Source organism: Rhineura floridana, chromosome 8, assembly GCF_030035675.1.
Source record: "Rhineura floridana isolate rRhiFlo1 chromosome 8, rRhiFlo1.hap2, whole genome shotgun sequence".
Classification (NCBI taxonomy): Eukaryota; Metazoa; Chordata; class Lepidosauria; order Squamata; family Rhineuridae; genus Rhineura; species Rhineura floridana.
This window is the reverse complement of record NC_084487.1, coordinates 75,477,248-75,504,227: the sequence shown is the minus strand read 5'-3', so window position 1 is coordinate 75,504,227 and position 26,980 is coordinate 75,477,248. Positions and strand designations below refer to the sequence as shown.

Sequence of the window (26,980 nt, the reverse complement as noted above, 5' to 3'; positions counted from 1 at the left end):
TGGCCTTGCTGGGCAAGGGCTGATGGGAAATGGAGTCCAACAACAATATCCCTGCTCTGTATGATACCAATGCAAGCTGACTTTCTGGATGGATTCAGGTAAAGCAAATAACGAACCTATCCTAAAGTTGGCTTTGGTTGGCCAAGGTCACACCCTTGAGGCTCTTTAGCATGCCACAGTTATTGTTGACTTCCAACATGTAAAAAACCACAATAAAACACCAATGAATTGCTCTTAATGGTTGATCTCATGAGACTAATGCTTAAACGGTAATTTATTTATTAATTATGTGTTTATCTTGTCACATTTTATCCTCAAAACAACCTATGAGATAGGTTAGGCTGAGAGAGAAAGAGAGATACCCCCTAAACGTCATGGATAAAGTGGGATTTGAACCACAATCTCCCCAGTCTAAGTCCAACACTATGAAGATGTTAGTCTGCCCCATTCCAAAGGCTTTTGTTGTGTGGCAATAAATTAGGCTGCGTACAGCAATGACATTTCATAAACGTTTGGGGACATACTGACGAGCCATCATAGTCTGTGCTACATATCAGTTTTGAGGATCCTACCCATAATGCCTGGTCAAGCTGGTTTTGCAGGTGCTTTTTTGTTGTCGTAGTGCTTTATATTGAACCCAAAAAGCTGAAACTCATCCCAGCAACTGGAACCACTGAGTACAAGAGGTTATATCCAGTGTTGTTTTGACTTTGTAGAAAGTGTTTCCATTTGTGCAAGCCAATCCCTCCTTCCCATTTAAGCCTTTTGTCCACCCTGAAAAGCTGCTCTTGAGAGTTGGGGGACTCTCTGGAACAGAATGGGATATGACACAAAGGGATGTAGGAGTCAGGAAGAATGGGCAAAAATCATGTGCCCTGATTTGTACGGAGGGATGGACAAATCTGTCATTTTATGTTTGTTTCAGTTTCTCGTTTTTCCAATCTTAAATTCAGCTCTCCACATTTCTGCAGCAATTCACTATTTGAAAATTTATCAGCATTTTAGTGTGAATTTCTCATAATAAACACATTTTATGTTATTTTCCAGTAATGCACTGCATTTTTGTATGTTATTTTCATGAATATATGCATTTTTGTACACATTATTTGGAGAGCTGCATCATAAAATTCAGATAAGTGTGAATTGTGAAGGATAGTGATGTTTCGGTTTACAAAGTGCGAATTAGATAGTTTTACATTAGATGCAAACAAAATTGTATTTCTCCACCATCCTTACTTGTGTGAGCAGAATAACTTTCTATTAAATCAAAGCCATGATCGGATATAGCCCACACTCACCCCACCCAAGCCTGGAAAATTTGGGGGGGTTAGTTTTAAACTTTTAAAAAATATTTTATGTGAAAGGATGGATGCTTAACTGCATATATATGTGAATACTTATGAGATCGTAAAAATAGTTGAAAGTTATCCCCGCAGAGAGAGTGAGAGAGAGTGAGAGAGAGAGAGAGTCAGTGAGTGAGAGAGAGAGAGAGAGAGACAGACAGACAGACAGACAGAGTGAGCAGGTTCTGTTCCTCATATCAGACTCTTTTCCTTCACTACATTTCTAAGTTTGGAAGTTTAAAAAGCTACTGAAATAGCAATATGGCTAGATCCACCATAGCAGAAAAGTCAAAATCAGTCCCATTGCTCTGCAGAAGCAATCATCTGTTCAGAGCGTCTTTAGGTACATTTCAGTCCCATTGAAATTACTGCTTAATTTTTGTTGACTTGTTGGACCAGGTTATCAACAAAACTGTGGAATGTTACTAGCACTATAATTTGAATTGGGGCACCTATATTGCACATCTCCGATGGTCCATGTTGCCATAGCAGCAGCAGCAGTCACTGTTTCCTTATGCAGCATAGTCCCATTGCTCAAAAGCATTGCTTGCTGCATAACTGGTTGGAGAGGGAGACTAAAGCTGCAATCCCAACCCCACTTACCTGGGAGGAGTTCTCATGAAATCAATACTATTTACTTCTGAGTAGACATGATTAGGATTATGCTATGAGTAGTGGTGTGGTGTAGTGGTTACGGTGTTGGACTATGACCTGGGAGACCAGGGTTTGAATCCCCACACAGCCATGAAGTTCACTGGGTGACCTTGGGCCAGTCATTGCCTCTCAGCCTCATAGGAAGGCAGTGGTAAACCCCCTCTGAATACCGCTTACCATGAAAACCCTATTCATAGGGTTGCCATAAGTCGGAATCAACTTGAAGGCAGTCCATGGATGAGTAGTGGAGACTGATGACTCCAAGGTCAGTGGGGCAGTGAATCTGCTCCAGGTTATAGTCTGAACTTTCAAGGAGCTGTCCTAGGTGCTGCAAGACCAGACTAATACCTGGAGTGGATTCACTGCTCCACTGACATGGGACCCATCAGTCTCCACTGGCTGTGAGTGAGGGCCTCTTCTAAGTAGGAGTATTCTCAATGGAATCTGCTAAATAATCTTGGACCTGTGTGCCAAATGCTTACAAGTAACCCTTTATGATGGGTCTGGTGGGAAAGAACGTCTATGAACCTATATCACCTCAAGCCATCACAGCAATTTCATATTTATACAGTAGAAGAGTCAGATGTTGTCAGTACCACTTACTTTTATTGCAATGCCTTCCATGCCAGCCTTCTTGACACTGGCATGTGTTAGGTTCAATGCAGATCCCATATAATCCACAACCAGGTTCACAGACAGCTGTAATAAGAGACCAAGTGGTTTTCCATTGAAGGGTCTTCCGCATTTGAACATTAAAGCATATCCACTACTTGGACTCCACAATTTTGGCATGAATAACTTACGCTTTGAACAGAGATCTCCCTGGTAGCCTTTGGAGCACTTGCATTTATTTTTACCAGTACATTTACCTCCATTTCGGCATGGCTGATGGCATTTGCCTAGAAATAAAAAAAATGACAGCACTGCTTTTAATGCCTTAAGTTAAATCCAGTTCAGTATCACTACAGTTGGAGTTGTTACAGATTCAACAGCAGTCATTACAACCTATGAGACACAAATGGGGCCACTGCTATGATAAAAACCCCTGACTTCCCACATTCAGTAGAATGCGTACCTAGATACAGGCCTGGTTTACATGTCACGCTAGGTCAAATCATGGCTTTGCTGAAAATAAAGCACCAATGCATGTAGCAAGCAACCCGGACCAGTGGGTGGTGATAGATAGTAAGGCAATCTATTCTTTCTTCTCCTGATTCCTCCTCTAAAGTGTTTGTTGTCTTTTCAGGCTTTGCTCTTCCCCTTCCTCCCTTCTCTTCCTGTCCCTGTTCTCAGTTAGTAATGGCTCCCTGACTGCAGGTCCACACGGCTGCTTCAGCATGTATGACTTTACCTCTTTGTAGTAATAAATCCCATGTTTCTTTGTTCTTTCAACTACCGGTCTTAGCAGACCAGTTATTTCTGCACTCTGTTACAATATATATACTAACCATGAGCAGTAGCCCAGGTTTCTTCTATGGGTCACGGCTCCTAGTTTGTGTGGGAGAGCTAATCTATGAGCCCAGGTTCCGATGATACACTAAGTGCAGCAGCAGAATGACCGGGGTGGGTGGAGAGGAAAGTCTCTTCTCTGGGAGCCTGGTTTGGCTTTGCATGACATGTGGACCATAGTCAGCTGGCCTGGGGCAGGCAATTTAGTACGAAATCCAACTGAGCAGCGTTCCAGACTGCATGGAATGGCACCTACAGGAAAGGCTGCTACTGAAAGAGATACAGTACACTTTCAAACCCCACTGGACACATAAAAGCCTTTGCGGCATTCCTAGAATAGCAGTTTGGATCACAGCCAAAGACTCTTGGGAACTAACTACACATATTATAGGCAACATAGACATGTGCAAAAACCCCTCTGGTGCTAGATGTTTGTTTTTAAAGAAAAGGTGCTTTAGGATGGGGGAATCCTTTCCCCGCTCATCACTTCTCCAAAAGTAGTTTTCTTTAGGTAAAAAAGGGACACTTTTATGTGTTTGCTTTATAATACATAGTTAGCTTCCAAGGATGCTATCCTATACCCACTAAACTCTTTACTTCTGAGGAAAACTGTATAGGGTTGCACGGTTAGAGAACTACATCTTTTTGCTTCTATGGAGTAGGATGGCTATTTTTCTCAAAATGGTTGACTCAATTATTTCTTGCCTAACTGACACCTACAGAATAGTGTGCCTTCATTCCCCTTTGCATATATGTTAAGGGGGATGTAAGTTGAGTGGTTAATGTGCACGTTCATCAGGCCTCATGGAGAATTTGCATATTGCCCTTCAGTGAAGAGGGTATTGTGCATATTTCCTGGTCAATATGCATCGTCCCCAACAATTGTGGGAGGGAAAGGGAAGGTTCAAAACTCTCCCTGCAACCCCTTTGCACTGCTCAGCTGACTGAGAAACAGGTGTGAATGGCAAAAAGAGCACTGAACTACAGGGGAAACAAAGTTAAATATTTTTCTGGAGCCCCACACCTTCTTTCCACTGATCAGTGGGAGGGTATGTTGTAGGCCATGCAAATTAGGCAGAGGGCCAAAAGCAGCCCACAGGATGCAGATTGCACACTTCTGAGCAAGAGACAGAAAAAAAGGCCTGTTTCTTGGCGACTATGCATACTGACTGGAGAATGTGCATATTGCCCAGAGAATGTACAAAATGCAGTTGAGATATGTACCTTCCCAAAGTTTGTTGGAGATTATGCATAATGGCTAAAGAATGTACACAATTCAGTCAATATATGTACATTCCCCAAATCCTGTTGGGGATTTTGTATTATGGCCAGAGAATCTACAAAATTCTACTGAGATATGCACATTTCCCAAATCCTGTTGGAGATTATGTCTATTGACCAGGAAATGTGCACAAATCCCTCTTCATGGAAGGTTAATGTGCACATTCTCCATGAGGCCCGGTGAATGTGCGCAATGGCCAGTTATTATGCACATTAACTGCTCAACTTACATTTCTTTTTATATATATACCCGATAATCTAAATCAAATGGGCAAATTACAAATGCTTGCCTAGACAGGATTCCTCACAGATGGCATCTGTTTGCCCTCTTGCCCCATGACTTCTGTATCATTAGTGAATACACACGCACAGATACGCATAGACACATGAACAAATATCAGCCTCTTGTCAGCCCTGTGCTGTGATACCTAAGGATCATTTTGGCTACCTGCTTTGGGGGATTTTAAGAATCTTAAGTGGAATATTTTGATTTAGTGAAAATGACATAAAATTAGGACTTACTAATTTCACACTGATCACCCTCAAGTCCTGCAGGACAAATACATTTTCCTGGATAAAAACATGTTTCTCCATTGAAGCAGGTGGCTGTGCAGTTTACTGGGGGAGATAAAGCAAAAGTATGAGACTGAATATGTAGCTTTTTAATAACAACAACAACAACAACAACAATAATAATGTATAGCTTTAGTAAGGGGCAACAAAGTTTGGAGTCTTTTCAAAAGCCTATTAAGCCAAAGATCTGACTAAGGGTAATATTCTGATCTAATGTTCCCTCCAGACTCAAATGTATATTTAGAGGTTCAGCGTCTGTTTTGCATGCAACAAAACTGCCATTTACACCACTGAAAGAACAGAGAACAGCTGAACTTTTATTGTTTCCAAATCTAAAAATGAAAACATTGCTCTGTTTGATGAGTGGGGAGGGGCCTGAAAGGTGGTCTTGTTTAGAGAGTAAAAGGGGACTCCGGATTGGAGGGAAGGGGCAGTGCCATTGAACATACTTTGTGTGTTCATCAGGGCCATAGCAGTGAAAACAGGTAAAAATAATTCTTGGGGTTGACTTATGTATTGCTTGGGAATGCTGTTGAGCCTTTGCTAATGGCTCTCTTCCTAAAGGGCAAACTCAAAGCAAACTGGAACTGCCCCAGAATCCGTGGGACACATTCTAATTAAAATGTTGCTGAGACTCAGGTAGGATGGGCGAATCTGTCCATTTTGGTTTCTCTCCTTTTCTCATTTTCCCAGTCTTCATTCACTTCTCCACATTAGTTTGTGATTTTTTTTAAAGTCCTCATGAAAATTCATTGGCATTTTATTGTGAATGTCTCCTAATATACACACTGTGTCCAGTTTTACCAAATATACACATTTTTGAAAGCGTATTTTTCATAATATTTATATTTTTCCTAATATAACACATTTTTGGATGTTATTTTCACAAATGCATGCATTTTTGTGCACACTTTACCTTAGTATATGCATTTTTCTACACATTATTTGGCTGGAGAGCTGCATTGCAAAATTTGGAAAAGTGCAAATGTTGAAAGATGGATGTGTTTCAGTTCACATATTCTTTTGGAAAGTGCAAAGTAAGTAGATTTGACCTTAAATGTGAATGGAATAAATTTTTCCATCTCTACTCAGCTAGACTGCCTGTCTTTATTTCACTTTCCCTGCACAACAGATTGCTCAAAAGATTGCATACAGAGGGTGCAGGATTGCAACGTACAATCCCATTCAAATTCTGGGCTAAAGTAGATGTGATGAGAAACAAACACACCTTTATTTCCATGTGTCCACTCTGTATAAAGCAGGGCAAATAATAAACAGAACATATGGACAGGGCTGGCACCAAAGGGTGGCCAGGTTGGGCCCTGGCTGAGGGCCCCTGCGGCCCAGAGAGGCCCCTGAAGGGCCCCTCCTTAGGGTATGGGGGTAGCACTCCCCTCACACGATCCTTAGCAGGGTCAACTCCCAACCCTGCCACAGATCGTAGAGACGAAACTATGCGCCCGCCCACTGCACCGACCTCTCCTCCCTTTCAGTGAATGCTCTGCGCGCACAGCTGCCATCAACCAAGATGGCAGCAGAGGATTCCTTAAGGGGCTAATGCCCCTAGCACCATCTTGATTGATGGTAGGCATGTGAGGACACTTTTCTCCCCTTTTCTCCCTACAGGGCTAACACAGGTTAGGCCGGAGCAGAAGGCAAAATGCTGAGGCACAAGAACTAGGTCCTAGAGTCAGGCTCTGGGGTCATATGGGAGGTGGTGTGGAAAGGAAGAGAGCAAACCCACGTGTGTGTGTGCGTGCAGAGCAACCTGATAGATGTTTCCCTTCAGTGTTTGATGAGGGTATAACTAGGTCAATATGTACTGTAAATGTTACCTGCTCATTGTTAGCAGGGAAGGCCGCCTTTAGCATTTTGTTGTTTCATCAGTTTGTATACCTAGAATATCTATTCTTCATCACAGTAACATGCCACAGTTAAAATGACTTCGAAAATGTACACATCCACTCAGTGCTGTAGAAGGAAGATCAGGTTTCCTAAGGACGTTTTACTATTTCAGCTGCTGTGGTTGCTTTTGGTAGAAAGAAAACCATAGCAGTTTTGTGCTCAAAATGCAACGTATTTGTTAGCTGTGGGTAGAAACTGGAAGGAACTAGCAAGTTTCTTTTTCATCAAATCTGATAAGAGGCCGATCTGTGCTGCCTGCACAATGCTGAGGCTTTCGAGGGCCTTTAGATTTGGCTTCTTCCCAGTTCTCCCAATTAACTGGAGGAGCTATTATTAATTTATTTATCTGCAATTAAAGCTTTTGTGGCTTAGCCTACTGAGTGAATGCGTTAAAGCTCTCAGGTCTCATCGTAACCCTTTTCAGCATACCTTTATCACAGCTGATGCCATAGAAACCAGGTGGACAAATACACAATCCAGGCATGACACAGAGCCCACCGTTCATGCAGTGCGGGGTACACAGAGCTGAGTGAAGGGGAATCAACATGAAAGTGAGTAGTTGGTACTAATGCAGATGAGAGGGAAAGCCTTAAAAGCATAAAGCACATCTTATCTCACAACTCATATGACTCCTCAAGACAAGTCTTAACTGTCCCTTCTGCAAGCAAAATGGTTGATTCAGTGGTAGACAGTGCCCCAAAATCTAATGGTATGAACAAGCCCTCAAGCCTTGATTTTCACACAAGTCTCTCTGGAAATAGTGTTTTAGGTATCATACTGAAGCAGAAGGAAACTATAAGTTTGCTCCTCCTTGTGTCTAAACAGAACCACACCCAGGCATTCACAACATGCATGAGAGTGGAGGGGGATTGCATGGCCCTAATGTTAATGCACCCTCTGGCCATGCTCTCTGGCAGCCATGTGTAAAGTATTGCTGAGACCACATCCACACCATATATTTAAAGCAGTATTATGCCATTGTTAACAGTCAGGGCTTCTCCCAAAGAATCCTGGGAACTGTAGTTTGTTAAGAGTGCAGAGAGTTATTAGGAAACCCTTCTTCCCCTCACAGAGCTACAATTCCCCAAGTTCCTTGGGAAGAAGGATTGATTGTTAAACCACTCTGGGAATTGTAGCTCTGTAACAATCCACCCCATAATTGGGAACCCCTGTGAAATCAGGTTTCCCAACCAAAAAGTCCATCTGTGTTAAGTGTGAAAAGTTAGGAAAGGAAGGGGCAGCGAGCACAGGGACCCTGGAAGAGGGGGTTACAGGCATGACCCCCTACCCAGTTTGAGTCCTCATGCATGTCTTGGAATGCTCGGAGAGGACATATAAACTGTATGGATAGATAGCAACCCATGGCATGGTATACAAAATAAGGAACTGGAAGAGTCCTGCAGTTCCTGTTCCTTAGGATGCACGCATATTATTTATTTATTTATTTATTATAATAATTATACTTGTATACCACCCCATAGCCAAAACTCTCTGGGCGGTTTACAGTAACTAAAAACATTAAAACAAATACAATTTAAAACAGATCTTATAAAAACAATTTAAAAACACAATTAAAAAATTTCAACAGTATAAAACACATGCTAAGATGTGCTTGTAACATCTCTATTCTCATACCAAGAACCAGCCTGTCCAGCCCCCACAGAAGCCTCTTATCCTCCTGCTGCATTTATTTTTTACATGGCCATACCCTGCAGCATGTAAAATGGCAGGCTCTGCACTACGTTGTAGCTTAGGACCAAACTAGGCATGATGCATGGAATCCATGATCAGGATTCTTCCTTCTGCTTTTTTAAATAAACAAATAAATGAAGCAGCTTCCTGTGGGGGATCGCAGTGCTGGAGGATTTAACCATTTCTCCAATTTAAAACAGCCCTCCACTGCAAAAAGAAAGACAGAAAAGAAAAGATGCAAGACACACACATGGTTATTCACCTAGTGGGGAAAAGCATACAGGTATCCATAAGTTGGGGAAATGGTGCAGAGGGAAAGGGTTGACCCAGCCCTCCTCCATTGCCATGCCCCTAAAATATGATTTCCCCCTTCCTCACTGGATTGTTTAGCTTTTACAGAAACCACAAGAGATCCTGATCATGGGCCTCAGCAGCACATTGTGGGCATTCACATACGTACACTCAAGACCAAATTAGTTAACTGGATGTATGTTTTTGTTATGCTGACATCAGCTGTTGGGAAGTCTGAGCACCTGAATTCTCTTTGAAGTTGCTATTTCTATTTTAAGGGAAGCTCCTATTGCATTTCCATTTGTATTTCCAGGAAAGCTGGGGGCTGGGGATGGTCAGGGAAAGAGATGATCGTTGTCAGGAGGACTATGGCAGGGATATTGCTCTCCCCAACATCCAAGGTCCAGATGCTCATGCAGTTTGGCCTTTACATGCATGTGCACTGTTAATCATTTTTTATTTATATTATTTCATTTAAATATTTATACACCACTTTTTGAGGAACGTCTGCAACAAAGCAGCTTATAGTCTCAAATAAAAATCAGTTCCGTTTCCAGTAATGACTAAAGAATAATTCTAGTGCGGACTTCCGGGAAGGGTGACTTAGCCTGTGCCTGCTTTTGAGACGGGCTCCTGCCTCAAAAGAAGCTTATTCAGATATATCAGTCAGTTTTTTCTTTTTTTTTTGACTGATTAAACTTCTCCCGGGTAGGGAGAAACGAAGAGATTAACCTCAAAGCCTATTTTTGTTGGGACGACCAGATCTCATTAATTTATGGGACGAGGTCCAGCCGACGAAGGTGGGACGGATTTTCAACAGCAAGCTCTATCTGTTAAAGCGAACGTTCACCTTATCTTCTAAGAGAGAACGCACTAACAGGCAAGCACCCTTCTTTCTATATTTTTCTTTTACTTGACTTAAATTGTTGCTGTTTAAAAGAGATTTGCCAGATTGATCGGTTTTTGACATCTCACTGGGGAGCCGTAACTTCTCTCTGCTACGCACTAATTAATAGCTTATCTCTGTTTTTGTTGCAAAAAGCTGTCCTGGATTTGCATTCTAAAGATACACACAGAAGAGGGATTTCTATTCCAGATTTTTATTTTGAAAAATATTATACTGTTTTGAGACTACTCTCTTTTTGGTCTATTTTATTTTGACGAATCTGTTTCTTGACGATTGCCATTAATTGCTTCGATCCTGGGAACTGCATTTTGTTTACTTAACTATTGGAGAGATAAGGCTGTCTGCTCTGTTTATACTGTGATGTCACCAAGTTTGGAGTATTAACCCAATTGTTGCTGAAATAAGAAGTGGTTTTCCTATATTTTTCTTTTAAAATGGCAATTAAGAAAGTGGCTGAGAATCTGGAAATAACTATGTTTCAGAGAATAATGAATGAGATTGAGATAACGAAAATTGAATTGAGTAAAATGAAGCAGGAGATTAAAGATATAAGGGTCCCTGTGAGAGAGGTGACCCTGGAAGGGGTCCCTGTGAGAGAGGAGACCCCGGAGATTGGAATAGGGGTCCCTGTGAGAGAGGAGACCCTGGAGACTGGAATAGGGGTCCCTGTGAGAGAGGAGATCCCGGAGATTGGAACAAACGTGGAACAGGAACAAGATTTGGAGTCTATGGACTTTAGAAATAAAATCTATTGTTTGGAACTCAATGTTATCTCTGAAGAAATTAATGAAGATTCTAGAGATAAAGTTATCAATGGCATGGATTATCTTCTGGACTGGAATGATGTGATGGAGCCCAATATAGAGAAAATCTATGGAATTAACTGCAGCCATGTGACAATGGAAAAACTTTTAAGAGATGACCCAGTGTATTTTGAAAAAAAGAACAGAGATATGATTTTACAGCAGTATTTCAGCAACTTATTCAGAATGGATGGCAAGAAAATATTTGGGATAGAGGTAATTCCCATCAGACTCTTATTATATGACTATGGCTTTGACAGCAAGATTATTATGGAATACTGATAATGGAAGATTGGATATTGAAATTACTGGACTTAACAAGACTACTAAAGATGGAAGATGGAAAATGGAACTAATAGAGATAATAGAACAATGGCTACTGAAATTACTGAACCTAACAGATTCTGATGTGATGGATTAATTGAAATGTTTATTTTGACTATGGTTATGACAATAAGATTATCATAATTAGTAATGAGATGGATTAATCGATATGCTTATCTGGAAAAAAAAATTGATAGATATATTTCTTAAAGAATTGAAACCTCTCTTTGACTTTTTGTGGAAAGAATAAAGTAATGTTTATGAGATTTGATGATTAAGTAAGATAACTACTGGAGGAAAGTGATTTTATAATATGACTTAAGAGACAGGATTGCTATATATTATAGACTTATAACTGATTTGATCTTTGACAAATGGGAAGTCAATATTTTACTCTTTATTTTTTATTTTTGTTTTTTTTTTTTCTTCTTTTCTTTTTTTCTTTTTGTTTAACTATTTTTGATTTTGTTTTTTGTCTTTGAATGTTTTATGATTTTGTCTTGTATGTTTTATGAAAATCTGAATAAAAATTATTGAAAAAAAAAAAATAAAGAATAATTCTAGTGCATGAGTGCATCACCTAATAACATTTTAAAAAGAGATTCCCTAAAAGACTTGCCTAAAGCAAAATAGGCACAAATTATAGGCAGTGATTTAGAAGTGATCCTGGTAAATAGGGCCCACTGGAGTGAATGCAATGATATCGTTCATTTTCTCCTATGCAGACTGTGCCTCTGCACAGATGCAGACTTGCTTTTATGATCAAAATGCAATATTCTCTTCAGAAACAATAGCTGAGTAAAATCACTGTGGTACGTTTGCAACTAGTGTTCATTAGCAACAGCCTTTTACTTAATGTTTTGCCAGATGGACTCTCATTCAGTTGTTGGTCAGTTCTGTTCCATCTTTTAAACCCTTCAGTGGAGACTTCTTTATCTTTTGTATAAACAATCTATGTTTTCTTAGAACCCACAGCTCATAAAATATTTTTCTTATGTGTTTAGATTTAATTTTTGGAAACAGCCTAGCCACATCTGAAAACCTTTGCAAAACAATATTTTGAAAAGCAGCGACTGCTTGGCTGTGCTTGCAGTGCAAATAAAGTGCAGAAAATAATTGAAACCTTTTGATTACCTTTTTCACAGTGAGGACCATAAAATCCATCTGGACATTCGCAGACATGCCTTTCATTGCAAATCCCCCAATTTCTGCATCCTCCAGGACATTCAGCTTCAAAGAAGATAATAATACAGACTGAATTAATTGCATGTGTTGTGGATAATTTGGTTATTGTTTGAAGAACAGCATCATATTCTACTGATGATACAACAGTGATGAGATCCTCAGGAATCTAATTCCAGTGTCCTAATGCTTGACATTTTGGGTGTATGCTGATGGAGATGTTCAAATAAAATGTATAAGAAAACTAGATATTCACTGACTTCAATCATAAAATAAATTAGCTTAGACTGCAATCCTAAAGGTAGGGGAGAGAACCAAAGGCAGATGAACTGCCACATCCAAACCCTGCTGGGCTCTTTGGCAAGGTGGAAGTAAAAGTAGAATGGTGCACTCCTCTACCCCTTTGCCAAGGTTTTTATTTTTCTCTTAACGCTTTCCCTTCCGCTGGGATGCCCCAATCCACCCCCTTTTTATTTCTACAGATGTTGGAGCTCAGACAATGGTGAAGCTACAACTGGAAAAGTTTCCATGGCAGTGGGGACAGGACCTATAAAATCAGGTGAGCCTTGGAGAGGGAGATCTGCTCTGCCCTTTGGGTCCTGAGATGCCCTCCCAGGGACCACAAGACTGCAGAGTTAAGGACATTCACTGAAGGAAAGTTTCTCATGACCTCCTCCCCCCAAGCCACCTACAACTCCCCAAAAGCCTCTCCTCATCCTCTGCCTTCATAGTAGCTTTTAGAAAAGCTACTATGCACACCATACATTTAAAACACACCCAACTCACACTTAAAGCACATGACTTCCCCGAAGGAATCCTGGGAATTGTAATTTTCCCCTCAAAATCCCAGTATCTTTAATGAATGACAGTTCCCATGATTCTTCGGAGGAAGTCATGTGCTTTAAATGTGCATTGGATGTATTAAATGTATGGTGTGGAGATGTCTAAACTTGTTTCTGATCTGGCAAATACAATCTGCTGCTGATATTCCCCAGATGTCTGAGGACTAGGGATGGGTGAGAAATTTGATCAGTTCACATTTAAACTTGAATTTATCAAATCCACACTTTCCAAAACAATATGAGAACCAAAACACAGCCATCCTTTGAAATTTGCACTTACTTTGTAGTGCAGTTCTCCAACTAAGCAATATTTTTTTAAAAATGCACATATTGGGGAAAGGTGTGCATAAATATATCTCGTGAAAATAACATACAAAGATGCATTATACTGGGAGAAGTTGCTTACAAAATGTTCATGTTAGTGTAAAATGTGTTTATTAGGAGAAATTCACACTAAAATGCTGAAGAATTTCATGAGGTTTTCTTTAAAAAAAATTGCAAATTGCTGTGAAACTGAATTTAAGATTGGAAGAATGAGAAACTGAGAGACCCAAAACTGACAGATCTTTCCATCCCTAGAGAGTACTATGACAAGACAAACCTCCCTTCAGGTTGCTTCTAGTTACCTTGTTGACATGTTTTAAAGAAAATGGCATTCTGCGGTGTTTGGAGTATTATATTTCCTTCTGAATTCAAGATAATTACTGTCACTTCGAATGCTGCCACTCCATCTTGTTTCCCAAGGCAAGGAAATCCAACCTGAACAACTAACAAAAGGGGGGGGGCTATTAGAAAGTCAAAGGCATCTTACTAATTATCTGCAAAACCTAGAAACGAAAAAAGAGAGTCCACACCAATTATAAACTACTGATAATCTACTGATGAGTGTATTGGAATTGTTTTGTATTTTTATTTATGATTATCGATTACCTTAAGTTTGTTCCTCTTTATTCTTTCTGTATTGTGAAAAATTTAAATGAAAATTTCTTTTTTTAAAAAATACCATGTATAAACAGCTGATTATATGACAAAGTGCTACATTTGTTCACATAGGTAATGCCTCATTTTTTAAAAACTAAACTGTAATGATTAAATAATCTTGTCCAATGCTGTGCTACCGTGGTGGTTTTAAGGTCAAAGAAAATGGGACACTATTTCTGCATCTACACAGAGCTCTGCACAGGAATAAAACCATCTGGAAGAGCCCTTCCTAAGGCTTATTCCAGTGTGAAGTTTGTGTGACTTTCTTTTTTTGGTTGGGATTGTGGTTGTGGGTTAACCTTCTCCCAATGAAAACCTTTTGTCATACATCCACGCAGGGCCAGCTCCAGGCATGCCGGGGCCCTTGGGCATCAGCCTACCCCGGGCCCCTGCACTCCTCTTCCGCAATCCACAGCAGGAGCCGCGCCACGGATCGCAGGACAGGAGCTTCTGAGATACCCGCCAGCCCCCTGCTTCACCTATCTTTCTCTGCTGTTTTTTGCAGCTGTCCACACTGCGTGCGCAGGGTTGCCATAAATCAAGATGGCGGCCGAGGTTTCTGTAAGGGGCTGAAGCCTCTGCCACCATCTTGGTTGATGGCACGCAGCACGCGCATTGCTGCCATCAACCAAGATGGTGGCAGAGGCTTCAGCCCCTTACAAAAACCTCAGCCGCCATCTTGATTTATGGCAACCCTGTGCTCACTGCAATAAACAGCAGAGAGAAAAGTAGGTAAAGCGGTGGAGATGGTGGGCGGCTTGGAAGCTCCTCCTGTCTTACAACCTGCGGCTCCATGTGAAATGGAAATGGACTGCCTTCAAGTCAATTCCGGCTTATGGAGACCCTATGAAAAGGGTTTTCATGGTACGCAGTATTCAGAGGGGGTTTAACCATTGTCTTCCTCTGAGGCTGAGAGGCCCAAGGTCACCCAGTGAGTTTCATGGCTATGCGGGGATTCGAACCCTGGTCTTCCACGTCGTAGTCCAACACTTTAACTACTACACCACACTGGCTCTCTTGGCATATATATATATAAACTTTTTATTTTTTACTGAAAAAGAAAGATGTACATTGACTCCAGAAAAATATAGAGCAATCACAACAACAAAAGGAGATATTCCACAGGATATACTACTTATGCGTAATGGAGTATAGCTGGCATATATTTTGTTGACATGAAAATTCCTCCCATTTTTTTTAAAAAAAAACATGCAGTTGCTGCATTTAGTGTCACATGGAGTTGGCCCTAAATGCTATTGGCACTAGTGCACAAGACATTCTTAAGACTAAGGGAACATGCTGGATCACATCCAAGGTCTATCTGGCCCAGCAGCCTGTTTCCAACAGAGGCCAGCCAGGAAGTGGTCAAGCAGAACATGAAGGCAATAGCAACCCTCCTCCTATTGTTTGTTCCCAGCATCTGCGATTCAGCAATACACTACCTCTAAACATGGAGGTTATCAAACCTAAGACTATGGACAGACCTAGCATCTATTAATTTTCCTAATACATGGCCAAACTAGATGAGATGCTGGGAGGGCCATGGTCTTGTGTGTGTGCATGTGTGTGGTGTTGTTTTTTTAAAAAAGTTAAAAGCAGCTATGCAGAGGCGGGGCCATTGACAGGGGGGGTACAAGGGATACCAGGCCCTGAGAGATTATTTTTTTTAATAAAAGCAAATTGATCAGATGTTTCTAAAGAAAGTTAGAAAGCAAAAAGTAGAGTCTTCAGCACTTGGCAGGTAGCACCATTGCTAAGGATGCTTAATCACTGGCTCTAAGCGATCACAGGAAAGAATGCTTAACAACCCCACCTGGGACTCAGGAGAGGGGCCTTCCAGAGCAGAAGAAAAACCAGGAGAAGCTCCTTGTTGTTGCTGGCAGCCTGATGTTGGATGGAGGAGGATATTGGGATATGTTTAAGTACTCCCTAGTGTCCAAATTATTTCATTAACTCCCCCAGTGTGCTGCTGTTACAGAGTAAAACACAATTGGCTGGCTTTGGTATATTTTACTTGGAACGCTCTTGAAATATATGATGTTTCCTTCCTATTGAAAAAAAATGGTGATATTATAGTCTCCTCTCCCCCATTTTCCACATCCCCCCCACAACCACTACTGGTCTGTTTACCATCAGTGAGCTCTTATTTATTAATATACAGTAACCATAATCTTCTGAAACCTCATCTAGCTGTGCCCACAGATGTCAATTACAAAAAAGGGATGGAGGGAGGAGGGCTATTGCCTTTGTGCGCTGCTTGTGTACTGCTTATGCATTTCTCCAGGCATGTGCCTGACCACTGTTGGAAACAGGATTCTGCACTCAGTGGAACATCATTCTGATCAAGGGGAGCTTTTCTTTTGTTCTTATGACTGTCATGTGCTCCAATATCACCACACCCTGTAAAATAAAATCAATAGGTTAACACTACATAGATTGGATTGTTGTAATCAATCATGAAATTCTGAGTGCATATTCCCATTCTTAAAATAAAGAATGGGACCAGTCAAGTTCCCTTTTTTTAAAAAAAACATTCTTGATGTCACTGACAAAAATGCTTCAAACTCAGCATTCACTGAGCGAATGATCTTTCCGTGCCAGGACATCTCCACCTTGTCTGCAGCAGGGAGGTGTTGTTGCTTATTTTGGGGTGGAATTGACAGATAATTTCCCTTCATTGTAAGGGACGCTAACAATTGCCAGGGCTGCAACATAGATTCCTCTTGTATTCCTAGACAATCAGACTGGTCTATCACATATGGATATGGATACTCTTTTAATGCATAGTCCTATACATATCTAGTACCAGCAGCATACAGGTATTTTTACTTGAACTCATAGCTTTTCGCAAAAACTGACTATGGTAAGCGATAGCACTATCACAAGTCACAAGTTTAGCTAAATGTGTTAAGTGTTCTAAGTGCCACAAATAGATAGCTATTTTAAATACAAACTTTCTTTTAACTACAAAGAGGCTGTGGACGGCAGTAGATCAGGAGTATTTTAATGAGGAGAAAGGCTTGGTAACCCTGCATCTTTGGAATGCTGTTCTGTGGTTATTTCATTTGAACACTGTTTGAGGTTAACAGTGACGTTTATCTGCTTTCTTTATGACCAGCTTCTCACTGATGCTTTTTAGAACAGCATCTATTGTTTTTTTCCTCTGATTGCACATTTTGAGATCTTACTGCAAAATACTCTGTTAATAATGATACTCTGCAAATAAGCACCAAGGGAGGTTGAATCCATTTCTGCAAACAAATACATAATCATAAACATACACAATAATATCATTGGAGAAAATATAACCATTCTTCATTACAGATGCCTTTTTGTATCAATTCTATAGCATAGTTTTCTTGGGCTCAAGTTGGCAAGGGGCAAAGTGATCATAACTGTCAAATTCTTGTTTTTCTCTCTCACTTCTGTTCCTACTCACAGGCAAGAGAAACTGCTATTCACTTAGCTGCATTATTTCAGAATAGCCAATTCCACTGAGACTTAAATTACTAATGTGTAAATATGTTTATTGACCCAGGGACCATTACAAAATTACTGGTATGTCATTTTGCTGCACAGACATACATTTCAAACTAGCTTACTGAATACTACTGCATCTCATATGTATTAACTTAGTGTGTGCTTATTATACACTGTATGTCTGCACATGCTCACCATATGGAAACAAAGTCTACATCTCTGTCATGGCCCCGTCAGAGGACTCATCAGACGAGGATGACTCGGGAGTAACAGCAGCAGACCCAGAAGGAGAAATGGAGGAAACTCCTGAGAACCCAGCTCCTTCTCCCCCTCAGCTGCAGAGCACCCCAGACACAGCTGAAGCCCTTCAGCCAGACGCAGCCAGTGAACAGGATACTCCCCCCTCACCTGCAGAACGTAGACAACAGAAGGTCAGGCAGAAGAGGGGCAGGCCTGGCCACTTAAGGCCAAAACACTGATGGCTCACACCTGCTGACAAACCTGCTCCTTAAAAGTCAAACCTTGGGTTCAGCTTGTTGCTGACTACAATGTCAAGCATGACCACTGTGTGTCTTCCTATCCCCTGAACCTTGACTTGGACTGATCTCTCGGCAAACTAGACCCGGACCTTCACTGATGTCTCTTCTGGATTTCTGGCTTGGCACGTAAGCTTTGAACGGCCTCTGCCCTTATCTTGCTTCCTCCTTGCTAGCCTGGCAGATTTATAGACAAGCTGCTGTCTGTGGATTTACGGCCTGGCAATTACCAAGGAATCTCCAGCCCTGCCTGCACCCCCACCGACACTGCTGTCTCAGTGAAGAGCTGACAATCTCCATAGCAGTCTTGGAATTGAGTCACCAGAGCTACAATTACAGTGAGCCTACCCTTATTCCACTCAGACCTCCCAAAAAGGATAGTTAGCAGAGTTCTTTGAAACAAGAAGCCTCCTCCTGGGGTCTGGATCAGGAAGGTAGTTGAGACTGAGCACTGGGCTTCAGCATTCCAAAATGGCCAGTTGTTGAAGCACCTTCAGATTGCTGACTGACTTCAGAATGCACAAATCTTTCCACAAGTCTTGCCTGATTTGTACGGGAAATTGTGTTTCACAGCACAGTAATTTTGCTGATGCAGTACCGAAGTTTGCTTTTTCTCCTTTCATTCTTTTCAGATGCGGAATATAAGATAACTTGGACAATGAAAGTTCAAAAGCTTTCGCGGTTCCTGAGTTATCAGATAATCTGACACAAATAAGCTTGCCAGGCAGCCATAGCAACAACAAATGCAAATGACCTTTTCTGTGCATCTTTCGGACTTACGATTTGAAAAACATGCAGTTTACAAAAGTTATTTATTTATTTAATTTATTATTTGATTTATATCCCGCCTTTCCTCCCAGCAGGTGCCCAGGGCGGCAAACAGAAGTGCTGAAAACACTTTTAAACATCATAAAAACAGATATTAAAATACATTAAAACAAAACTTTTTTTTTTTAAAAAGCTTTAAAAACATATTTTAAAAAGGGTTAAAAACACTTTTTATCTGGACAGAGAGAACCTCGCTTCAGTTGTTCATGCTCTGGTAACCTCTAAATTAGATTACTGCAATGCGCTCTACGTGGGGCTGCCTTTGAAGACGGTTCGGAAACTGCAGCTCATGCAAAATGCAGCGGCCAGATTGATAACAGGGACCCGGCGGTCCGAATATATAACACCGATTCTGGCCCGCTTGCATTGGCTGCCTATATGTTTCCGGGCCCGGTTCAAAGTGCTGGTGTTAACCTATAAAGCCTTATACGGCTCGGGACCACAATACCTGATGGAACGCCTCTCCCGATATGAACCTACCCGTACACTACGCTCAACATCGAAGACCCTCCTCCGGGTGCCCACTCATAGGGAAGCTCGGAGGGTATCAACAAGAAAAAGGGCCTTTTCAGTGGTGGCCCCCGAATTATGGAACAATCTTCCTGATGAGGTACGCCTGGCACCAACATTATTATCTTTTCGGCACCAGGTTAAAACTCTCCTCTTCTCCCAGGCATTTTAGTATGTGTTAAAAATTGTTTTTTACCTTTTTTAAGAATTTAAAATTTTTTAAAGTTGTTTTAAATTGTCTATAGATGTGGTTTATTGTATTTGATGTATGACTGTTGTGAACCGCCCAGAGAGCTTCGGCTATGGGGCGGTATATAAATTTAATTAAATCAATCAATCAATACATAAATTATTAAAAAACATTAACAAGCAATTCTAACACAGACGCAGACTGGGATAAGTCTCAACTTAAAAGGCTTGTTGAAAGAGGAAAGTCTTCAAAAGATGCCAAAAAGATAGCAGAGATGGTGCCTTCCTAATATTCAAGGGGAGGGAGTTCCACAGGGTAGGTGCCGCCACACTAAAGGTCCGTTTCCTATAATGCAGAACAAACTTCCTGATAAGATGGTATCTGCAGGAGGCCCTTACATGCAGAGCGCAGTGATCGACTGGGTATATAAGGGGTAAGACGGTGTTTCAGGTATCCTGGTCCCAAGTTGTATAGGGCTTTGTACACCAAAACTAGAACCTTGAACTTGGCCCGGTAGCAAATGGACAGCCAGTGCAATTCTTTCAGCAGCGGGGAGACATGTTGGCGTTATCCTGCTCCAGTGAGCAGTCTCACCACTGCATTTTGCATCAGCTGCAGCTTCCGGACCAATCTCAAGGACAGCCCCACATAGAGCGCATTACAGTAATCCAGCCTGGAGGTTACCAGTGCGTGGACAACAGTGGTCAGGCTATCCCAGTCCAGAAACGGCCACAGGTGTCTTACCAGCCGAAGCTAGTAAAATGCACTCCTAGCCACGGAGGTCACCTGGAGCTCTAGCGACAAAGATGGATCCAGGAGCACCCCAGACTACGGACCTGCTCTTTCAGAGGGGGTATGACCCCATCCAAAGCAGGCAACTGACCAATTATCTGAACTTGGGAACCACCAACCCACAGTGCCTCCATCTTGCTAGGATTCAGACTCAGTTTATTGGCCCTTATCCAGCCCACCACCGACTCCAGGCAGCAGTTCAGGGCTTGCACAGCCTCTCCCGATTCAGATGTTACGGAGAAGTAGAGCTGGGTATCAACAGCACACTGCTGACACCTTGTCCCAAAGCTCCTGATGACCACTCCCAAGGGCTTCATATAGATGTTAAACAGCATGGGGGACAAGATGGTACCCTGCGGCACCCCACAGCACAACTGCCAGGGGGCCAAAAGACAATCACCCAATGCTATTCTCTGAAAATGATACTGGAGATAGGTTTGGAACCATTGTGAAACAGTGCCTCCAATACCCATCTCACCAAGTCGGCCCAGAAGGATACCATGGTCAATGGTATCAAAAGCCACTGAGAGGTCAAGTGAGAATAACTGGGTCGCAAAATACATATTTAAACACATACAGATCCACAAACCTGATGCTTGATGAGGTACTGTTCCAAGCAGAGGGATGTTTACAGTTGGGTCAGCCATAATACTTTTATCCAATGAGCGCAAAGACAGGAATTCATAGAAGTATTCAGCCTATAAGAAAATTAGAAAGAAAAGATATGTTTATTTTAATTTTAATCACATTGGGCTATCTGTTCTTCATGTTCATCCAATGAGAACACTATAACTAAGGCTGCAATCCACTGCGTTTAGGAGTAAGCTGCTCTGAATATAAGATGACTTGAAGTTGTTTCTGAGTAAATACGCAAAGAACTGGGCTGCGCGAAAGAGAATAACACATTATTTTTAGATTTCTGACTATTTACAGGCATTGTAAATTATTTTCATTTCTATTGTGTTCTTTGCAGAAATGAAACATATTTGAGAAAAATATCTGCCCAAATCCCCAGTGTTGCCATTCATATCTTGAATATAACACTTTGCAATTACCTTCCTCAAAATTCACCTTTTAATTTATACTTATTAGCATCTCTTCGTTGTTGTGACTGTGGCAGGGGTCAAGTAAGAAATCTTAGAAGCTTTCAACTGCCAAAGACTAAGGCTGCAATCTAAACCTCCTTTGTGCTGGGCTGGGGGGATTGGATCTGCCCTGCCGACCTCCACTCGTCAAGTGACACAGAGCTTCCTATTCCATCTGTCAAATGTTTGGCAATTGGAAGTGCTGCCGGTGGGATTCCTACCACTGGAGGTCTGTGGAAAGCACTGAAATGTGGAATTCTGAGGGTGGAAATTAGCCCAGGATCTTCTGGATCCCAGGTTGGCCCCACTGCTGTCACTTGATGGCATCGGGCCCAGCTCTAGGCTGGTGCAGTGGTGAACCTGTCCCCGCCTTTTGCCGCAGCTGGTGTAAGTGACAGGGCTACAGATGGGGTGGTGGCCCCACCACCCTGTTAAACCCTACAGCTGCCTGGCTGGGGTTCAGATTGCGCCATAAATACCATTACATGCAAACAATTACTGTCACATTTTAACTGGTAGATATTAAATATTAGGCGATATCTAACTCAGGCATGCTCATAATTATTGAAGTCCACTGATTTTAATGAGTCTATTCTGAGTATGACTAACGTTGGATATCACTCATTGAGATTCTGCATATCTGGATGTCAAATACTAGATATTCAATATTTGATGAATATTTGGCAAACAAGCTACAGAGAAATTTGAAATACCACACAGAATAAATGACATATATCAAATGGAAAAAGAAAAAGAAAAAATAAAACCTGAAGGGAGCATTCCTCTCAGCTGTCCCTCACTACAGCTATCATAGGAATTTAGGAAGATGCCTTATACTGACTCAGACCATTGGTCCATTTAGCTCAGTATTGCCTACACTGACTGGCAGTGGCTCTCCCAGCTCTCTTGGAGATGCCAGGGATTGAATCTGGGATTTTCTGATAGATGCTCTTCCACTGAGCTACAACCCTTTCCCTTTTTCCACCTATCTGTAGCTCTAAAGTCCTTCAACCTGTCAATATTTTGTAAGGACACGAAATTTTGCCCAATGGAGATAGAATGTTCCTCTCTGTAAAGGATATTTTAAAGAAATAGAATGCCAAAGAGGAAGGCAGCAAAATAAGAGATAAGAGGTGAAGACTATAGCTCTGTCTAAAGGTTTTGTTGTTGTTGTATGCCATCAAGTCGATTACGACTTATGGCGCCAGTATTTTTCTATGCAATATAGAATAAGCAATGTATCAAAATGGTCCATACAGCTTCATTTATGAACCCTTCTTTTGAAAAAAAATAAGAAAAGTAATTGTTTTGCTTCCTGTAGATCCCTACCAAGCCATGGCATCAGAGCTACTACTATACTGTCTATTTCTTATTCTTTAGCTTTGATGTTTTAATTATATCCAAAACCAGGTTATAACAGGTTTTGTGGTTAAAACAATGTGTTCTTTGTAGAATGAAAACAACAACTGGTGAGTCAATCAAACAGCTCTGCACTTGTCTTTCCATCATAGTGGTGCAGTCCACTGTGTAATTCTACCTTAGCACTTTGGACGGTAGCTGGAATTCCTAACAAAGAATGTGTGAGGATCCAGGCTTAGTCACTCTTTGGGTAGCAGCATAGAAATCAACAGGAGTTATGTTAAGTCATCCAGTTAATTTTCATAACAACCCAGTGAGGTAGGTTAGACTGAGAGACAGGGACTGGCTAACTGACTGGGTGATGAGCATCAGGGCTGAATGGGGATTTGAACTCAGTTCTCACCAATCCTAGTAGAGCAGAGGTGGGCAACCTGCAGCCCTAGGGTTGCATATGGCCCCTTGGCCTAATTTCATCTGATTGTCAAAGAAGGGGGAAGGGATTGGTAGAAAAAGATGAGGAGAGCGAGAGAGAGCGAGAGAGAGAGAGAGAGAGAGAGAGAGAGAGAGCGAGAGCGAGAGAGCGAGAGAGAGAGAGCGAGAGAGAGAGAGAGAGAGAGAGAGAGCTCTGGCCCTATCTATTTTTGGCTCTGACACACACGCCCTCTCTGTTTTTGGTTCTGACACTCCCTCTACCATTATGCAGTCCCAATAGATTACCCTCAAGGGAATGCAGCCCTCAGAGGATAAAAGATTGTCCATGTTGTTTGGTTCAGGATGCATCTCAGCAGTTGCTTAATCCCTAGCTTGTAGCTGGTGCCTCTCAGCCATAAGATGTATGGCACAAGGAAGGGGTGAGTCATCTTCCTACTCCAGAGTATGGGCAATGGATGCTTTCAATCTGAGAAACACATACTGCAAATCTGGGAAGATAGCTTTCTGATATTCTCACTGTCACTTGTGGGTCCTTGAAGGCCGATTAGGACTTCACACACTATTGTTGTTGTTGTGTTAAGTGCCTTCAAGTCAATGATGACTTATGGCGACCCTATGAATCAGCGACTTTCAATAGCATCTTTTGTAAACCACCCTGTTCAGATCTTGTAAGGTCAGGTCTGTGGCTTCCTTTATGGAATCAATCCATCTCATTTGGTCTTCCTTTTTTTCTACTCCCTTCTGTTTTTCCCAGCATTATTGTCTTTTCTAGTGAATCATGTCTTCTCATGATGTGTCCAAAGTATGATAACCTCATCATTTTAGCTTCTAATAATAGTTCTGGTTTAATTGGTTCGAACACCCAATTATTTGTCTTTTTTGCAGTACATGGTATCTGCAAAGCTTTCCTCCAACACCACATTTCAAATGAGTTTATTTTTCTCTTATCCGCCTTTTTCACTGTCCAACTTTCACATCCATACAGAGATCGGGAATACCATGGTCTGAATGATCCTGACTTTAGTGTTCAGTGATACATCTTTGCATTTGAGGACCTTTTCTAGTTCTCTCATAGCTGCCCTCCCCAGTCCTAGCCTTCTTCTGATTTCTTGACTATTGTCTCCAGTTTGGTTAATGACTGTGCCCAGGTATTGATAATTCCTGACAAGTTCAATGTCCTTATTGTCACCTTTAAAGTTACATAAATCTTCTGTTGTCATTACTTTAGTCTTCTTAACGTTCAGCTGTAGTCCTGCTTTTGTGCTTTCCTCTTTAACTTTCATCAGCATTTGTTTCAAACAATTACTGGTTTCTCCCTTCAATTTTTCACACCTCCTTCATTTTGGTCCAGTTCCGCTTTCCATATATAGATGTATACAAAGAGGTTTGAGATGTCATTGGGAATTAGTGTAATGATGGCTACTGATATTACACAAGCATTGAAGGCTTCCTGCTCAGACTGCCTTGCAGAATTTTCCTCATACACAATTTTTAAGGTGGAGGAGCATTTGAGGAACAGAGGAAGCTGCATCATACCAAGTTAACTTGGTATTGTCTTCACTGGCAGGCAGCATCTCTCCAAGGTTTTCAGCAGGGACTTTCTCCAGTCCTACCTGGAGTTGTTGGGCCTTGATTCTGAGACCTTCTGCTTGCCAAGCATGTGCTCTGCCACTGAACTATGGCCCTTTTGCATAAAGGAGATGTGAAGTGCTGTTTCCTATGTGAAAGTTTGCAGGTTTCTCACACACAATTCAACTAGTTCTTCTTTTGCACCTGCAAAGTAGTACAAGAGGAAAAGGACAGAAAGACTCATAGAGAGGGATGTAAGAAGGCATCATTTTCCATTCTGCCCTGCATTCATCGCATGCAGTACTGTTTCTGTTCTGCTACAGTTTGTCTTCCACCCAAAATGACGTTATTCATCTCGCTTTCCCCTGTGGCAAAATTATGTAATTAATTCTAATAACTAATTATATTTTTATTATGTACATTACATAAGTTCCATTGTCACTATGTTATTTCACCTCATTCATGTCAATGCAAAGGAAACACAACAGTGAATACTGATCGTATTTGTTGGAGTGATTTCCATCCTGGATGTGAGATAAATAAGTGAACACCAGCAATTTCCACTCCCATTTTTTACCTCGAACATCCCTACAAACAGATGTGTAGAACATTTTTCTGGTAGGATACAAAACTGCAATTTTATTTTGGAGGAGAAAATATACACAGAGAAAAAGATGTTACTTTGAATGTGGTGGGAGAGGATATTTGGGGATTATAGCCATGAGGAAATAAATTACTGAGCAATCACATACATGCCTACTCAGATGTAATCCCCATTGAGTTCCACAGGGTTTACTCCCAGGAAAATATGTATAAGACTGTGGCCTTAAGGTAGCAATGTTACTTTAAGAAGATTATATACACCATCCAAAATATGGATTTTTACCTATTTATTTATATTTTTTCTCCACTGGAGAAAAACAAATTATGTTGACCCTGCCTCAATTTTCCTTCCATTTGCAAGATTAAAGGAAATGGACCTTGGGGCAAAAATAAATAAATTCATCTTTAGAACTGTGGATTAAATACATGTTCCCAAGTGGCATCCCTGTAAATTAAAAAGATATATATTTAAAGATTTTCATCTGTCAGTGATAGAAGTTTACTTGATGTGATGAGAAGAGTTCACAGGCGAGGGATAGGAGAACCGACCTCTTTGGATAGTAGGAAGCATGAAAAGAACATGCAAGGTCACTCTGGCCATGCTTCAAACTAGCAAGCCTTTGTTCTTAAAGCGCAGAAGACAGCTTTGAAGTCTGGGATAAAACTCCTCTAACACACCATTACCAAAGAACAACCTTTTGATTATGATCTCATGAAAGTATAATCAATAACTTACATAAGTGAAAAGTGTGGCTAGAAGCAAAGGTTTTGTAATTGGACCTTTATTGGTTCCACATGTTTCTCTACTGGCTTCAGCTTGGGTCTTGTATAATAAATTATATTTTCCATTAAATTTAAGCTCTCTTTAAAACGATGGAACTTCACCAACTACTGTCATCCAAGAACAGTATTCAGGCCACAAAAGAGGTATGCATGGCATCTTTTAGACATGAAGTACACTTGTTTAACCTAGAATCAACCATTAACAGAAAACTTAGCAATACACACACATGCGCACACACAGGGTGTGTGTGGGAGTACAGCAGCTAATCCTTAAGAAACAAAAAGTAGGAGAATGAATGTTTTGCCACCTACAGTTTGTAAAGTTAATGTTGCTATTAGCAGCATATAAAAATACTTAAGCGAAAAGTCCACACTTAAGTTGTTCTAATTTTGTAGTAAATAACAAAATGTGGGCATTTCTTTCTAAACATTGACCATGTATTATGCAATTTAAGTGGTTGCCCTTGCTAAAGATATAAGAGCCTTATTTAAAAAAAAAAACACCAAAAGGAATTTTATGATAGATATTTTGACCATGATCCAATGTGGGTACAGCACCCATGCACAGAGAATTCCACACCGTCCC

General features: G+C 41.1%; 1 protein-coding gene across 1 annotated transcript in view; it reads right to left on the bottom strand.

Moving 5' to 3' along the window:
* Positions 1-26,980, bottom strand: part of WIF1 (WNT inhibitory factor 1) — a 62,617-nt gene that overhangs the window by 1,069 nt on the left and 34,568 nt on the right. The window contains exons 3-9 of the mRNA XM_061637821.1: positions 21,153-21,261; positions 13,873-14,013; positions 12,357-12,452; positions 7,635-7,730; positions 5,250-5,345; positions 2,801-2,896; positions 2,601-2,696 (exon numbers count right to left, since the gene is read on the bottom strand). Coding sequence (XP_061493805.1) covers positions 2,601-2,696; positions 2,801-2,896; positions 5,250-5,345; positions 7,635-7,730; positions 12,357-12,452; positions 13,873-14,013; positions 21,153-21,261 — 730 coding nt within the window. The remainder of the gene's footprint in view (positions 1-2,600; positions 2,697-2,800; positions 2,897-5,249; positions 5,346-7,634; positions 7,731-12,356; positions 12,453-13,872; positions 14,014-21,152; positions 21,262-26,980) is intronic.